A 16,506-nucleotide genomic window follows, 5' to 3' on the forward strand; every position below is an offset into this window, starting at 1 on the left:
TTTTGAGTTAACTATTGATTCTGAAGTTTTATCATTATACTATCAATGTCCGAATCTTTATCAAATTTACACTCCATACACTGAGTTTTGGTTCAATTAATTCTCAATCCTTTCAATTCTAAACCATTTGTCCACAATTTCATCTCTATGACTAGATACTATTGGTCAATTTGAAAATGTTGCGTACCAAGATTTATTCAAGATGACGTCCGTAATAGTAGTTCAATATATAAATTGAGTAATATGGGGATCTTAAAAGGTAAAAGGGTTGAGCCTCTTTAAAAGTATTATGGGAGTTTCTTGCCATCCATGAATATATATACACACACATTTGAACAAGCATACAAGTATGTTTCGAAACTTTTTTTCTATTTACACCATTTCATTGTCTTTCATGGACACAATATCATACACAGGATCTTAAGCTCCTTCCACCTCCACAACCACCGTTGCTGCCGCCGCCCACCAGAGTCTCCCCTGCTGTTTACACTCCTGCATAACAAAAACCAAATTAAACATGAGATTGAGAGACACTGCTGGGAACCACATTAAAAATATCACAAGGGATGGAAGAAAGACTTCTTTATGTTTGATCCATGGCATCCAATGGGTCTATTGCTGAGGTCAAGGGCAAGGGTGAATGGATCATTCAAGTCTCAGCCCTAAAGGACCCAATGTCAGATGCGAAAGTCTACTGTAGTTAAAGGTTATCTCCCAAGGCACTCTTATTATGTGGATGGCTATAAAACAGAAACTTTACACCCAAGACAGATTGTTAAAGTTTGGAATGATCTCAAGTATCAGCTGTGTTTTTTGCAGGCATAAAACTGAAAGCATCTTTTATTACAATGCTCTACTACTAGCAGAATCTGGACTTTCATGGGCTCACACTTGTGTATTCAATACCACACTTTATCTCATGGGGCTCCCCTATTCTGAGAAATAATTCTCTTAAATCTATTGCTATTAAACTATCCTTGGTAGCCTCTGTTAATTCCATTTAAAAGGAACGAAACCAAAGTTTGTTCTCAAACAAATACATTGATGTTGTTTCTCTTAAGAAACAGATTGTGGCTATTGTCAGACTTGTCAAAAAAAAAAAAAAAATTTGTGGCTTTTGTCAAAGACTCTGGTCTATGTCTGGTTTTGATCCCTCTTAAGAAAACAAATGGCTACAACTACAATGGGACTTACCAGATTCCATATTCAGACTTTGAAATATCTACTTGTAGATTTCTCTGCTCCGACATGGCTGCCTCCTGCTGCTGGTGATGCTATCTTGTTACTATACTTATTTGTTATATGGTTTTATTCCAAGAGCTACTATACCATTCCAGTTGCTAGGATCAAGCTTATTCTCAAAGAGTGGTCTTTGCTAATTGCCTATGTTTGCAACTCGTATGTACAAAAAGTTGCTTCATACATTCACCTCCCTCTCTCTTCCTCCCTTTCCTCTTTTTATCCTAACCCATTTCCTAGACCCTCATGTTTTGGGCCCCTCGATGGGCTTGTCTTCGTTTTGGGCTTGGTATGCATGACCTGCGTTACGGGTCCAGTGGGTTATTTATTGGGCCATTCAAAGGATTGAATCTATCTTTGTGAAGAATATCATAGAATTCAATGCAAACATCATACAAGGAACCAGATAGTTAATTTGCTAGATGTGAACAAACCCATACATCGAGAGCAATGGAATTTGGGGTAGAACATTCAATCCAAATATGGATCTAAGGTTACTTAGGTGGTTCCATGGGACTTAGTCTGACATCTAAGATTGTAAAACTTTTTTCCATATTAAACTTTGATCTGTCTAGCTTGGGGGGGCATGGATTTTTTCCCCATAACTTTGGCTTTATGCGTGAATGATCTCTATTTATATTCTGTTTTATTTTTATTCCACAAATATGTGTTTACTAGGTTTCTTTAATTATATATTATCAAAATTTTAGAAACATTTATTGTTAGTTAGGTTTTCACAATATCTATTCACCCACTTCAGGTTTAGTAGGGACTTAGCATGATGTATTAGAGCCTAGGATGTAGATCCTCCCTACAATATTGCTGTTGAAGGGAGGATCTCCATAAAATTAAAACCCCCCAGAAAAACCCTACAAGCTCTACGAGGATTACATTAACCCTAAGTCGCCTTCAAAACCTCCCTCCTCCTGTTGAAGGCACTTATGTCCTCTCTGGAGGTAACTACACTGTCAGATTTCAACTCTGTGTTTCTCTTTCTATATATATATACATGTATATATAGTAAATACACAGGTAAATATACATATATATATATATATATATATATATATATCCATACAAATATATGTTGTGTACAGTTTGTATTATACCGTTGTATATGGGAAAAAGTGGGTAGGAATTTGTAGATTTGTGATCTTTGAATTGTTATAACTACTCTTGATAATTTGATAGGGAGAGAGAGAGAGAGAGTGTGTGTGTGTGTAGAGGGAGAAAGAATATGTTGAGAGAGAGAATAAATTGCGATGCGTAGAGCAAGAAAAAGAAAGGCATCCGAACATGGCAGAAGCGTGTTAAAATATATAGAAAGCTATTAGGGGCATTTTTGTCATTTAAAAATGGTATTTTGAGGTTTTCTATTAAACTGACATTTTCTAACGGATATATGATACGGGGCAATTTGCACACATTTCTCAAATCATGAGGGGTTATATGCACATACTAAACTGCAAGAGTGTTCCATGTACAATTGGTATACAAGGGGTTTTTTTTTGCACTTTTCCCTAACTAAATTAGATTATATGGAATATTAATTTAATAAATTCCGAGAGAATGACAATATAATGGTAATAATCCAAGGCCTAAAGATTACTAAAAATAACCATTTTCGATAATTAGATTCATTAATGCAAAATGACGGAAATATAAATGAAAATATAATTAGTAGAATTAGAACAGATTGGACAGAAATAGGGTAGTTAGTTATATCTTGTGAGATATACGAATATCAAATAAAGAAAACTACAGGAAGGTCACTACATCAGCAATATTTTATGGATTTGTGTGCTAGGCTTTAGAAAATGACAAGAATGCATTCATGTGAGTTAGATGAGAATGTCAAAATGAATAATAGGAGCTACTAGAAGAGATAGAGTTAATAACCAATGCATAAGGGAGATTTTAAAGATGACAATTACTGAGAAAAAGAAGTTCGGTTAAGAGATAAAGAGACTAACCAAAACTAACATGAGATTTAAGTAATTCGAAATTCATTAAAAAAATTTATAGAAAAAGAGAATTCTTGTGGCCGATCCCTTTATATGGAATAAAGGTAAGATGATGATGATTCACAATTTAGATCAATCATGCCTTCTTTTTGATATTTTGATTGTAACATACAACAAAATCACAAAAAGGACTATCATGTAGAAAAGATAAGGCAATACTTGTTGCTGCCATAAAACATGCTACACTAATTCAATTGCAATCAAAGATACTAATTCCAATTTTTTTTTCTTTTAAAAAAATGTAACAAAAATAATATATTGAAATTTAAATTTAACATATCTACAGACCAGTGTAACCACTTAATAAAATTATTTACAGATTTTATTCTTCAATGAAGAACTTTGGGATCTATAGTAATGCTACGAAAATCTATGTCTCTGTAAATTTAGAGAAAATATAGTGGTAATATAAGAAAAGTGTAAACAACCATCTATTCCAAAAGCTTAAGCTGTTAGAGAGGGTGTAAATTAAATATATAAATCCTTCAACACGCCCCCTCACGTGTGGCCTTTTTTTTGGTCCAACACGTGTTTTTTCAATTAGGGTGACGGTGAGGTTTGAACTCGAGATCTTTGGCTCTGATACCATATTAAATTAAATATATAAATCATTGAACAAAAAGTATCATCAAGTAGTGAAATAACAGTAAGGGGGCAATGGCCATTGCTTGGTGCCATGATAAAATGTTTGGGCTAACAGCTGTGAGGATGCTCATTCGTGTATGAGAGTAGCCACTTTGTAAAGTAATAATAAAAAGTTAGGTCTATCTCTCATCTTCTCCAACCACACACTCTTACATGAGATAACATTGGGTAACGTTGTTTTCTTTTTCAAGTCGAAAGAACACATTAGTTTGCCAATAAGTTGGAACAAAAGAAATAAAGAAAATATTCAGCAAAAATCCCTTAATTTTGCCTTTTCTTCTATGATATTTTACGTTTTAAATTCATTTCCAATTAATTCATCCCATGTTCATTTCGATCGCTTTTTCTGTCTCTTGCCTTCTATGTGAATTAAATTTCCTCTTCTCCAATGCATGTATAGGTCTTTTTTCTTCTCTCTTTCTTATTATTTTTTTTTCCCCGTAAATATCTATAGGTCTTTGTTATAAATGTCCATACCACCCAAATCTTCTTCCTCTTATTTTATCATTATTAAGAAATACTCCTAATTGCTCTTTCACACTTCGATTATTAACTGTATATCTTCAAGTCTGTCCTATGATGACATCCTTATTTCAATTATATGAATTTGTTGTTCATATTTCTTTTATAAAGCCCAACATTCTGCTCTATATAAGATAGTTAGCCTAATAACTGTTCTATAATTTTTTCCTTTTAACTTATTTGTTATTCTTTTAGTGCATAAAAAACCACTAGCATCTTATGGCCCAAGCGAGTTCCTATAAGGCTATAATAACACAGAACCCAAATCTAAACCATTATGGCCCAGGCTATATACTAATTGGGTATGAAATCATGAACCAGATCTGAACAATAAACTACCATCAACCTTAACCCAATCACTTAATAAAGCCAGATGATAATGGAAGCATGTTGCAACCATATATATTTTATATTAGGGTAAATTTCACTTACATCCCCTGAGGTTTGTCAATATCCCACATAGACTCCCTCTAAGTTTCATAATCCCACTTACCTCCCGTCTTTTTTACCATTTTGCCCATGAAATGTTTGCTGTCATTTCAGAAATTAGAAGGGCAAAATGGTCAGGCAAGGGGGAATTTATTACATAAACAGAACCTCAGGGGAGGCAAGTGGAATTATAAAACATAGAGGGGTCTATGTGCAATATTGACAAACTTCAGGGAGGTAAGTGGAATTTACCCTTGATATTATAGGTTAAACAGGGTGCTCCTCATGTCATCCTAAATTATTCTCAAAATTCCAAGTCATTAATACCACATTTGACGGTTATCTCAGCATGCATTAGTAACTATGGAAAACCAGTAAAAGGTATGTAAAACCTCAAGCTGCCTATACAAAGCTATTTCTCGCAATACCAAATTATACAACTAGAGAGCAAGTCAGGATCGTTTTGAATTCTCTTAAAGTGACTTGAACAACAAACTTTGTGCTACTTTTCATGTTGAAATATATAAATATTTCTATATTTCAACATTTCATTTAATCAACACAATATGTGCCATCGATCAAAACCATGTATGAATCAACTTATTGAACTTTAGAACAGTAAACGTACTTTCCAAATAATATTTGCCTATTTTTCCTTTTCAAAAATTGATTTTTCAATTCAGACATATAACTTTTTCCTTTACATTACCTCATTTTCATGCATCAGTCTTTACATCCTCAGTGTCACCAAGAGCTACTGGAACATGTTTTCCCTGTAAAATAGATAATAGATTATATGAGGACAGAAAAAACATATTTTTCGAAGATAAGAAAGGGTTAGATCTTACATCATAAACCAAAAAATTGGCCTTGAATTCATCTGGAGAAACATCCTCTTCTCCTTGCTACAAAGTTTAATGACAACATGAATTTAGAAAGGGAAAAAAAAAACTTAGAAGCAATCAACTTATGAATTCAACCAAATCACAAACAATGGTTGTTGCTGCAATATTCCACTTGCAGAGGGCCCTTCACTGTAAAATAGCTAATAGATTATAGAGAAAATTAGATTTTAGTAACCAAACTTAAAAATAATAGCTTTAAAGTGACCCATAAAGTTAGAAAAAGGTACATAGTCATCAATCCTGAAACTATTTTGCACTTCAGTGACCATTTGAGGCTCAATTCCCTAAATACCCCTCTTTTTTTTCTTTTTAGTTTTAAAATGCCGGCTTATTCCCGGCTTTGCTGATGGCAGTGGAGGTGGCTTCCAAGCAATTTGTTGACAGTCCTGATTTTTCTCAAACTGCTTGGAAATCCCATTCTGACAATATAAACAGCTTGGAATTGAAAACTCTTTGGAACAAGGGGAATTTGCTGAAATCCCATTCTGACCATCAGCATCATCGAACAGTCTAAACCCCATCAAATAATTCTTGAAATAGTGTGTTCTGGATTTTGCTGATGGAGGTGGCTTTCCAAGCAGTTTGCTGATGCTGGTGGAAATCCCATCAAATAAGAGAAAATAGCCTTTTGTTGACAGTGTCGGTTTCGCTCTTCCTTCCCTGTCCCCTTATTTTCTATCTCCATAAACTTCTCTCATCATTTGTGTTGATTCATGTTCTCTGTTTACGTGTTTGCCTTTTAATATCAACATATTTCATAATTATTGCTATGCTATTTCAAGGTCTGCATTGGGGTCTTAGATCAGTATATTTGTTAATGTGTTGACCTGCATTCTATAGTGTATTTGTTAATGTGTTGACACCTGCACTCTATCCTTAGTTTATATATCATATTTGTTAATAACCATCTACTCCAAAAGCTTTAGCTGTTGGAATGGGTGCAACTTTAATGTTTATATCCTTAACACACCCCCTCACGTGTGGCCTTCTTTTAGGTCCAACACGTGTTTTCCAAATTTTTAATTAGGGTGACGGTGGCTTTGATAGCATGTTAATAACCATCTACACCAAAAGCTTTAGCTGTTGGAGAGGGTGCAACTTTAATTATTTATATCCTTCAACAATATTCCAGCACTTAAATACTCAACCTAGGTCTATATTGCAGTGTATTTGTCAAGCTGGAGAATGGCTCAGAATAGTACTAATATAATTCTCTGCATCAGCTTGTTTCAGCAGGTATGCAGTAACAGCCCTATCAAGGGCATTTTGGTATTTGTGCAGGACATTCCAGGTATGGACACGTGTCATTATACTGGTCCCAAAATTCCTAAACGATCCATCTTTCAGAGAATGTCATTGCTGCCCCTACTTCACGTCTGCAGAGAATGTATTTCAAATTCCTATAATCTATATGCCTTAAAGGATAAGATGACTCAGCAAGGAAGAGTCTCTACAAAAGCTAACGGACAGAATATCCTCTTTCAATGATTGGCATACAGCTGTCACTTTAGGGCAGCATCAGCAGAATTCTCAGGGATATATATAGAATATGTTGCTGCAGCAGTAAGATTGACTTTTCTGGTTTTGAGGCAGCCTCTGTGTGAGAGAGAGAGAACCCATTGCATATTCAGCTTCCTCCAGGAGTATATTCATTCTGGAGAGTGTTAATCAGATCATTTTTAGACTCAAGGATCATTCATGGTGTGAAACATAAGGATTAGAAAGGAATCACAGTGCTGCTCACTGTGGTCAGCAGCAGGCCTTGCTGTTGCAGCACCCTCAAGTGACTATTTCTCAGAAGTTGGAGTCACCTGAGTTCAAGGATGGTTTAGACACCTCTCAGTGCTCATTTCAGGCCTGCAGAGGTAAGTCTCTCTCATATTCATCATCTGCAGCTAGTTGTATTAGTGTCAAACCATGCTGTGCAGGTATCTAGCATACTGAGATCTTCTTATAGATGTTACATGTGTTTAGCTTGCTTATCCATCTTTGAATATCATCTGAGCAAGTGTATTAGACCTTATTGAAGACCTCCCATCACAGTAGAAGCATGTCTGACCTTTTATTCCTCAGTTCTGCAGAAACAGTGACTCCCATGTTGCTGTGAGCTTCGCTCTTTAGCTAATATTGATTGTATATCCTCTTTAAAGCTTAGAGTGTATTTGTATCTATCTTTACATTGTTGTATTTGAGTGTTTGAGGTTTTGTTGGTCCAAGCAGCGGGTGCTTGCGGACGGGGAGTGTTTGAGTGCCTCGTGGTGAGGTATGGTGTGTGATTGAGTGTGAGACAGTTGAGTGTCTATTCATTGATCAGTCACGGTGGAAGTTAGGGTGAGCTCACATAGCTCCAAGGGTTTTTAACCCCACTGGGGGTTTTCCTTGTAAAAAAACCTGTTGTGTCACTCTTGAGTTGTGGTTGAGTACTTTTATCAAACACCTGAGTTGGAGGTTTCAAGACTACCTAGCTCACATCAAGCTCTACAGAACCTTTAATATCCATTACAAGGTTTCAAAGTGTTTTATAAGAGCTTATACAATAAGAAAAGTTATTTTAAGGACCAATTCACCCCCCTCCCCCTCTTGGTCTAACAATTTGTTTCATATCTCCTCCCTCGGCCACCACTTTCCTCTCCACAAAAGATCTCCAAATTCAGTTCCTCATTCTCCTTTAATTCTTCTATTGAATTACTGATTTATTGAATTCCAAATAGTTTCATATCATTTCTTGGAAAAAAAAAAAACTTTATGATTGTGCATCTTTCTCATATGTAAATAGAAGAAATATAAAAAGAAGAAAAATGAGAGAATTGTGTAAAGGCTAGAAATGAGATAATCACTCATTCACCACTCTAGTATTTATAGATAAAAAGAGCAGATGCTCATATTACAAGAAAGGAAATTAAATCAAATCTAAATCAAATCACAACATATTTTATGGCATATTCTATAGCATATTCTATGCGACACTTGCTGCACCGGATTCGAGACCGACAAAACCCCCTACATCGCGGGTGCAAGGGTTAGAATTGAGTGCAAGGATAGGAAAACTGATGGTCTCAAGTACAGCATCGAGGGGGTGACTAGCTCAACCGGGATATACAACATTGAGGTCTCCGGTGAACACGGTGACGAGATGTGTGATGTGAAGGTTGTTACCCCACAGCCTGACTGTGCTACACCAAGCAGTGGATGCGACTATGCTTGTGTTATTATCACCCGGTACAACAGCATTGTACCTGACACCCGTAACGTCAACTCCATCGCCTTCCAGAGGGATCAGCCCATGGCTGGTTGCACCGAGTTGCTCAAGACATACATGGTAGATGAAGATCAATAGAAGAACTGTGGTTGGTTTTTTCATGTGTTAATTGTTTCTCCATGGTTGTGTTGTCTCTTTAGTTTATGAGACTCTGTTTCATAATTTATTTATGCTTCATTATGTAGCTTGTCACTTAATCGTGGCTATCATATCTGCTAACATAAATTTAAATCAATTTCACAACTCGATTTCCATCTTAGAGAACTGATTGAAGACCTCTTCATTGACTGTTTAAATCCTCTCTAGTCTCCGCAAAAGGCGGTGGCTCAAATATTCAACCCTTTTGTTAAAATTACAAAAAAGTTTTAATTATTTAATTAATTTCACTAACCAAATAAAACTTGTTGACGAAATTAACCTTAAATGGTCACTAAAAAGCAAATTTCTTGCAGGATTGATGACTTTTATCTTTTTATAACTTTAAAGTTACTTTCAGACAATTATCTTTGATTTTGGTCACTAAAATCTAATTGCCCTGGGTGATATGAGGCCAGCAAAACATAATTTTTGAAGATGAGAAAGGGATAGATCTTACAACATCCAGAGAATCTTGCCCGACTCCTTGCTCCAAAATTTAATGATAAAACGAATTTAGAAAAATTTGAAGCAATCAATTTATGAATTCAATCAATTCACACACTTACCGATGATGATGAAGCCCATGCTTGTTGCTGCAATATTCCATTCGCAGTTGGTCTTTCACTAGGAATTGTAGACAGTAGTTGTTGCACGAAACACTTATGCTCTTCGTATTTCCAGCTTTTTGGAAATTCTTTGTTCACCCTCAGATTTTGAAAAACAGCAATCCTCTCGTGTTGTGTTGATATGGGGTGAAAAAGCTCGACAAAAATGAGACCAAGGCTGTATATATCAGCATTGGTGTCAACTTCCATTTGCTTGTCTTTTAGTTCTGGTGCAGTATATAGTTGATGACCAATAGAGCCCGTTGCAACTTCATCATTGACACCATTTACTAGTTTGGCTGAAAATTAAGAAAATGAATGAGAAAAGGAATAATTACTTACTGAATAAGCAATTAACAGAATTACATAAATGAAAAAATAATTGGGAAAAGGCTTTGTTAAGTTGAGTTGAAGCAAATAAAGTATATAAAAGTACCTACCCAAACCAAAATCCGATATGCGGATGTCATCATGTTCATCAAGCAAAATATTTGCAGGTGACAAATCGCGGTGTACGATTCCGGCTGCATGGACTTCCACAAGCCCATCCACAATCTGAAGAAAAATCTTCCATGCCTTGTCTTTATCCAAATCGCCTGAAGTTTCCAAAAACTTCTCCAACGATCTATTTTGTCCAAAAGAAGAAGACAAAAAGGAAATAGGTGTTATCTTGTGCATCTAATATTGCTTAGAAAATATAATACATTAAAGCTCCATGAAATGCACTCCATGTAAGGGAAGAAAACTATAACCAACCAAAAACCTTATCTCCAAAAATTAATCACAGAAAAAATATAATCTTACCTGAAACTCAGTATTAAATGCTTTAAATTCAAACAGGCAGTTCTGCCCCTTCAAAAGCACATATTACATTCCTTACAAAATGCACTACTGAAGGCATAATAAAATAGAAGCCTACCAAAACCTCTCATGCTTTGGCCAACACAACCACCCTTCATCTCTCCATGACCTCTTCTACCTACCTAGCAAACTTCACCAAATACTAGACAAGGAAAAGAGAACAGAACCTTACTCCCTTACCACTGCACTGTGGATTTCCATGAGTTTCATTGTTTCCTAAGCCCCTTTACTCAAATTGCACCAATTAGCAGAATATTCCTCTATTCGCCCCAAAGTAGACAACTGTCTTCAGGACTCATGAAGACAGTTCTAATCATGGTATGAGTGCTAATCAAGCCATTTGGTCTGAACAAGGCACCACACAGTTCTACAAATGTGACAAATTAAACCCTTTAACCATTAATTGTAAAGTTCAATCTCATGAACATTGGTGATATACTCAATTGTAGTTCTCAACGAGACAGTCATGCATCAGACTTGAGGCAAGTTCTGAGACCTTGAAGCCAAATAAACTATATGTGAACCTCAATAAGTGCACATTCATGATTAAAAGTTTAACCGTATTGGTGTATATTGTGTTGACAAAATGAAGACTGCCTTATTAAAGTTGAATTGTAAGGAATTGGCCTATAGCTAGATCCATCAATGTTACACATCGTTCTAATGGGCGTGCATAGTTCAGACTTTCAGTAGGCCATATATTCACAATACTACTTTTGTGTTTATGCCATACTGAGAATACGAAGCGAGGTGTGTGTGTGTGTTTTGGCTCTTAAATATTAGAAGAGCTTTACTCTCGCAAGATAGTTTACATGCCACATATCCTTTCATGGAATTCTCATTTATTTGACTTTTTAATTTCCATTATGTTCCCTATGTTACATGTATGACTTGTTTGGCACATTTGTCTAATGGTTAGCTTTACTTTATAATGCATAGGGAGTCCACGTTGTCACTTAAGTGATCATTACTTGGCACACGAGTCACGTGACTAGAGTAAAACCCTTCTTACACTAGGGTTAAGATGCAATCAATTTACACAATACAATCTTGCATTGGAGGACACTAGCCTGGTTCTTTACACCTGTTTTTAACATAGTTTATGCTCAAGAGACTTGGAAGTTAAGTTCTTTTTATTCTTCCCTCTCTTTTCTTTCTACTTCATAAGTCTTGATCTTGCATATTATGCTCCCTAATAAAAGTGTTTGCTGAAGTTTTCGTTCAATTTATAGATGCTTGATATAGGGTGCTCCTCATACAATTTATTATGTGAAAACAAATTTAGGTTATGTGCTAAATCTTGAGTTTACTGTTAAGAATTTGAAGTTCTAACTGAATATATCACAAGAAACACTAAGATGCCAGAAACATTATCTTTTATCCATCTTAGTGTTTCTTAAAGAAATTAAATGTGAATGATCACTTGCAGTCTAAAAGTTGAGTGCTCAATTCAACTATAAAATACCTTGGACAAAAGAATTTTCCAATCAGAAGTGAAGAAAAATATACCTTGGACAAAATTCCATTTGTATATATAGACATGGGGAGTCAAAATCAAACTCCTCATAGGAATCTCCAGACCTTAAGGGATCAGCAGCTGAACTACAAGAAATGCCAGAAAAATTCTCCTCGAGCCAGGCCTGAAACAGCGAATATCAACTACAACAATCAAAATAGAATAAATACATACAAATATTTAATTTCAGATAAATTCTTGTCCTAAAAGAGTATGTTGGCTGCAAGATAATCTAATTGCCTGCTCCTTTACATAATACACGAATGACATACGTGTGCTTATTACATTCGTCATAGACATAAAAAGTCATGTTTAACCCTTCCAAGAATTAAATAAAAACACTAAATCAGCCAGTAGATAAATGAAGCATCACCATCTTTTCTCTCTTCGTGTGCACGTGTCAATTTTTTTCTCCTTTATCACGCTTACTTTCAGTTTAAACCTATGTCACATAATTCACATGAACAGTTGGTGGTTTCTCGCTCCGCACGCGTTTCCGCATATTGAAAGTGGATTCCCCTGTAATCCGTGCTCTCAGATTTTGCAAGGTGCGCATTCAATTTTTGGATTTGTGAATCAGACATTTTCAAGTATTCCGGCTTCTAGTAGGGAATGAAATGGTTGTTTTGGTGGCACTATATACTATATAATATGGAAAGTTGTGTAAGGTTTGATGACATTAAATACTACATAATATAAAAAGTTGTAAAAACTTGTGTTGCTGCATTAAAGAGTTTATAATAGTATGAATGAACGAAATCAAGAACGAGAGAGTATTTACTATTGAACTAGGACAACTGTCTGAGAATTAAATACGAATTTTTATAATTTATGCTTTAATAAAATTACACACCAATACAGCAGATCGTAGAATTGACATAAAACTAGGGACTCATTAAAGTGAAAAAAATTATATTTATTAAATTCATATGATTAAATTAAGTGATATAAGTACATATAGACGCTCCTGCTCTCAAGAAATTTTAGACCTTGACGCTCTAGCTTCCGCTCCCACTTAAGAAAACAGAAGTTTCAAAAAGTAAAAATAAAAATAACCATGCATTTGATCTCACTTGAATTTATTTCCATCTTCATTTTTGTTTAATCTTCTTTTTCATTCAGATCAAAGTACACTGTTTCTGCATGCAGTAAAAAATAAAAAAGAAAAAGAAAAAGAAACTTAACTCTGGATGCATTCTGCCTTTGTGTACAAACCGTCAAATTAATTGCATGTGTAAAATTGATACCCTCTTAAGGAATTGGGAAAAACAGAAAACGTAAAAGAGGAAACAGATATGTGAAGATAACCATCATCCTAGCCGAAGCCAGCAACTGAACCTGGAAAGCATGTCAAAAATCAAGTAGATTTAATGTCAAGTGGGGAGTGGCAACTGTTGTGGTTTTTTGTCTTAAAACATAACAGGTCCAAAATCTTCTTTATACCTCTAATTTAGCATTTGTTCTTACTCTATTTTTAATAATTAAAATGATAACATAACCAAATAGCAAACACCATGAAGCCTCATTTATTTTAGTATCATAAATCAACTCCATTCACCACTGTTGGAGCCTAGTTCCAGCAAATGCAGATATTACCAAAACACCCTCAACTCTAAAACATAAGAGAACATAAATAAAATCAATCGAACAGCAAAGCAAACTATATAAAATTATAAATTACAACTCAAATTAATTAAAATTTTGATTATGCAAAGTTGCAATCAGATCTTTACAAAGTTCACAAGTTGTCAAAGAAGAAGAAGGATTGGTGAGTCCCACATAAAACTCCTTAGGATACACTGATGAAGCTAAGTTACGTTGAGTGTCAAAATTTCCTCTCCAATACATTGAATAGAATTATTATATTGATGCTTACATGTTACTCCATTTTTTATACTTCAAGAAGGATTAGGTATCCAATGTAGGAAATTTGAAAAAGTATCTGAATTCTCTGTACAAAGACGAATTTAAAAATTCACCTTGAACCTTATCCCTTTAAATAAGCAATAGGAAGACAACCTCATAATTGTTGGGTCAGCACTAAAGATCCAACACATTCAGTAGGGCCCACCAACTAAAATCTCTAGCTATGACAATTGCTACTTTCTCCCAAGAACACAAGGTCGGAAAATCAGGTTCCAAATTTAAAAGTGGTTTAATAGACATTGAATAATAAACAGTGACGAGAAAATGAGAAGAAGTAACAAAAGAAATGCTTTGAGAAACCTAAAATAAACTTCAAATTAAGCTTTAAAAATTAGATATAAAAAACTAGACTTCAAAAACATTAAAAAATTCCAGGAAAACGGTGTAGGTTGGAATTGTTGTTGTTCGTGTTTATGTGGAACAACAACTAGAACGTTGCCAATAGAAATGAGCTTCCTCGAAGTCTGATTGCATTCCTATATAAGTGAATGTAAAAGAAATACATAAAGTTGTACTTAAATCTAACAATGCAAGTTGTGCAGGATTTATTAGAAAAGAAAACTTAAAATAGAGAAACAGAAGTACTGAAGGAGAAACAACAAGGAGAATGAGAAAGAAGAAGAGAAGATGAAAGAAAGAAAAGAAGAGAGAACCAACAAAAAGATGAGATGAGACATAACATCAATCCTAATCAAAGGTCAAAAGTGCCATTACCCAATGTGGTCCCGTTAATTGAGGGTGCTGGGAGGGCCAAACTGGTTACAGACCTAATCTATATCATCATTTGCACAAAAGAATAGGAGAACAGTTCTGTTGTATACGCTTTGATTCATTAGAAAAAAGAAAAGGAAAGTGACCAATAGGCCTCTGGCCTACAGATGCAAGGCTCTTACTTCCCAAATGGAGGTGAGGGGTTCGAACCTCAGTGGAGGTAGTGTGTGTGAGTTTCAACTAAAAAAAAAAAAAGAAAGTGAAAAACCAACAGACCAATGGCATAGCAATACCAAGCCCTACTTCTCAAAGAAAGGTTAGGGATTCGAGCCTCAGTGGAGGCATATGTGTGTGAGTACCAACTAGGAAAAAAAAAAAGAGGAAAGTGGAAAGGAAAAAAAGATGTGCAGGCACAAAAGTCACACATTGATCATTTGAAACATAACACATTAAAAATGCATCCGAGCAAGGACTGATGATAAACCTGGTGGTAGCGCACGATATTTGGGTGGCGCAAGCAACCCAGAGCCCGTACCTCCCTGAACAATTTACCATAGCAAACGCATATAACTCTCAACCAAATCAAACCAATCAGCTCAATGTTAAAAAATATAATAATAATAAATAAAATAAAATTTGAACCAGCAGAAAAGAGTGAAGTTAACAAATACCAACTTCAATGATTCCATCATAGATTGGAATTGAACAACTCAAAAAGAAGTATAAGACTTCCATTTAATAATGGATATCACAAATAAGAGCAAGATTACAAGTAATTTGGGCATTATAAATAAATTAGAGTACTTCACAAACACCAGTGAAAAGGAAAAAAATAATAATAATAAATAAATACTCGTACACACAGAAACAGCTTAAAAAAAAAAAAAAAAAAAAAAAAGGAAAAGGAATTTCAGAAATAAATGTATACTGCTGTGATAGTATTAGAAACAAAATCAAATCAAATAGACGTATAAATTTTTTCAAATCACATACCTCAGGACTTTCTGGAAGGGCATGTTTGCAGACTTCAGAGGAACTACCTTCACTGCATAGATGCAGTTATCAAGATGATTCTTGCATTTTGTAACTATTCCAAAACCTCCTCTACCTACCATCAAGAAAATAAACAAAAATTAATTGATGTTTTCAAGCTGAATTGAAATTCCAGAAATATATATATATATACCAATCAATCCAAGCTCCTCAAATTCAGTCAAAAAATGCGATTCTGATCCCCATTTTGACGAAACTGACTTTCTAATAGTTTCTCCACTAAAAGGACAATGCATCTCCATTTCTCGCTCTCACTCTACTTTAAACACTCTCACTAATCTCAGAAAGTATACAAGAAATCTCAAGTTCAATCTGTCTTGATACACAAGAAATCTCAAGCTGAATCTGTCTTGATGCACAAGAAAAGAGATATTTTCAAGAAAAAACATGAATAAGGGGTTTTCCCTAAAACCCCTAAACGATGGAGACGGTGGGATGGGGGGCTGGGCTGTGGGTCAATAAGGGTTGGGCTTCTCTAGCTGATTTGTGTTGGTTTTTAGTGTTAATGGGCCAATCAAAATCTAATCCCAAATCGATTATTTTTTACAAGTTTTTGCAATTACTTTTTGTAATTGAGGTTAGACTTGGGTTAAAATTTTCAACCCTGATAGTTGGGTTGAGGTTATACTTTCAAATTTTAAATATATTATATATCTTTCAAATTAGGATCAAC

At 35.0% G+C, this 16,506-nt stretch overlaps 2 protein-coding genes across 2 annotated transcripts; one reads left to right on the top strand and one right to left on the bottom strand.

Moving 5' to 3' along the window:
• Positions 1-257: 257 nt before the first annotated feature.
• Positions 258-16,075, bottom strand: LOC132270052 (eIF-2-alpha kinase GCN2-like). Its single transcript, XM_059771264.1, has 9 exons — positions 15,967-16,075; positions 15,774-15,888; positions 15,265-15,319; positions 12,137-12,267; positions 10,207-10,391; positions 9,728-10,065; positions 5,708-5,764; positions 5,569-5,632; positions 258-492 (listed from the first exon to the last, which is right to left on the bottom strand). Exons 1-8 carry the CDS (start codon positions 16,073-16,075, stop codon positions 5,576-5,578), a joined length of 1,047 nt encoding a protein of 348 aa, XP_059627247.1. The 3' UTR covers positions 258-492; positions 5,569-5,575.
• On the top strand, positions 6,111-9,260 carry LOC132268451 (uncharacterized). Its single transcript, XM_059769295.1, has 5 exons — positions 6,111-6,272; positions 7,001-7,055; positions 7,480-7,629; positions 8,079-8,095; positions 8,715-9,260. The coding sequence occupies exons 1-5, from the start codon at positions 6,111-6,113 to the stop codon at positions 9,099-9,101; spliced, it is 771 nt and encodes a 256-aa protein (XP_059625278.1). The 3' UTR covers positions 9,102-9,260.
• Positions 16,076-16,506: the final 431 nt, after the last annotated feature.

Source organism: Cornus florida, unplaced genomic scaffold, assembly GCF_030987335.1.
Source record: "Cornus florida cultivar Cherokee Brave unplaced genomic scaffold, ASM3098733v1 CherokeeBrave_3.0.0_Hap2_Chr08, whole genome shotgun sequence".
NCBI classification, from domain to species: domain Eukaryota; kingdom Viridiplantae; phylum Streptophyta; class Magnoliopsida; order Cornales; family Cornaceae; genus Cornus; species Cornus florida.

Bases quoted from the DNA above. Each gene is read 5' to 3' on its own strand.
- LOC132270052 (XM_059771264.1), bottom strand. From the start codon at position 16,075: ATGGAGATGCATTGTCCTTTTAGTGGAGAAACTATTAGAAAGTCAGTT. The intron at 15,889-15,966 runs GTATATATATAT...TCTTGATGGTAG, and splicing joins TGAGGAGCTTGGATTGATTG to GTAGAGGAGGTTTTGGAATA. The intron at 15,320-15,773 runs GTATGTGATTTG...TAAATTGTTCAG, and splicing joins CCCTTCCAGAAAGTCCTGAG to GGAGGTACGGGCTCTGGGTT.
- LOC132268451 (XM_059769295.1), top strand. From the start codon at position 6,111: ATGGCAGTGGAGGTGGCTTCCAAGCAATTTGTTGACAGTCCTGATTTT. The intron at 6,273-7,000 runs GTCTAAACCCCA...TTGTTTCAGCAG, and splicing joins ACCATCAGCATCATCGAACA to GTATGCAGTAACAGCCCTAT. The intron at 7,056-7,479 runs GTATGGACACGT...GTGAAACATAAG, and splicing joins ATTTGTGCAGGACATTCCAG to GATTAGAAAGGAATCACAGT.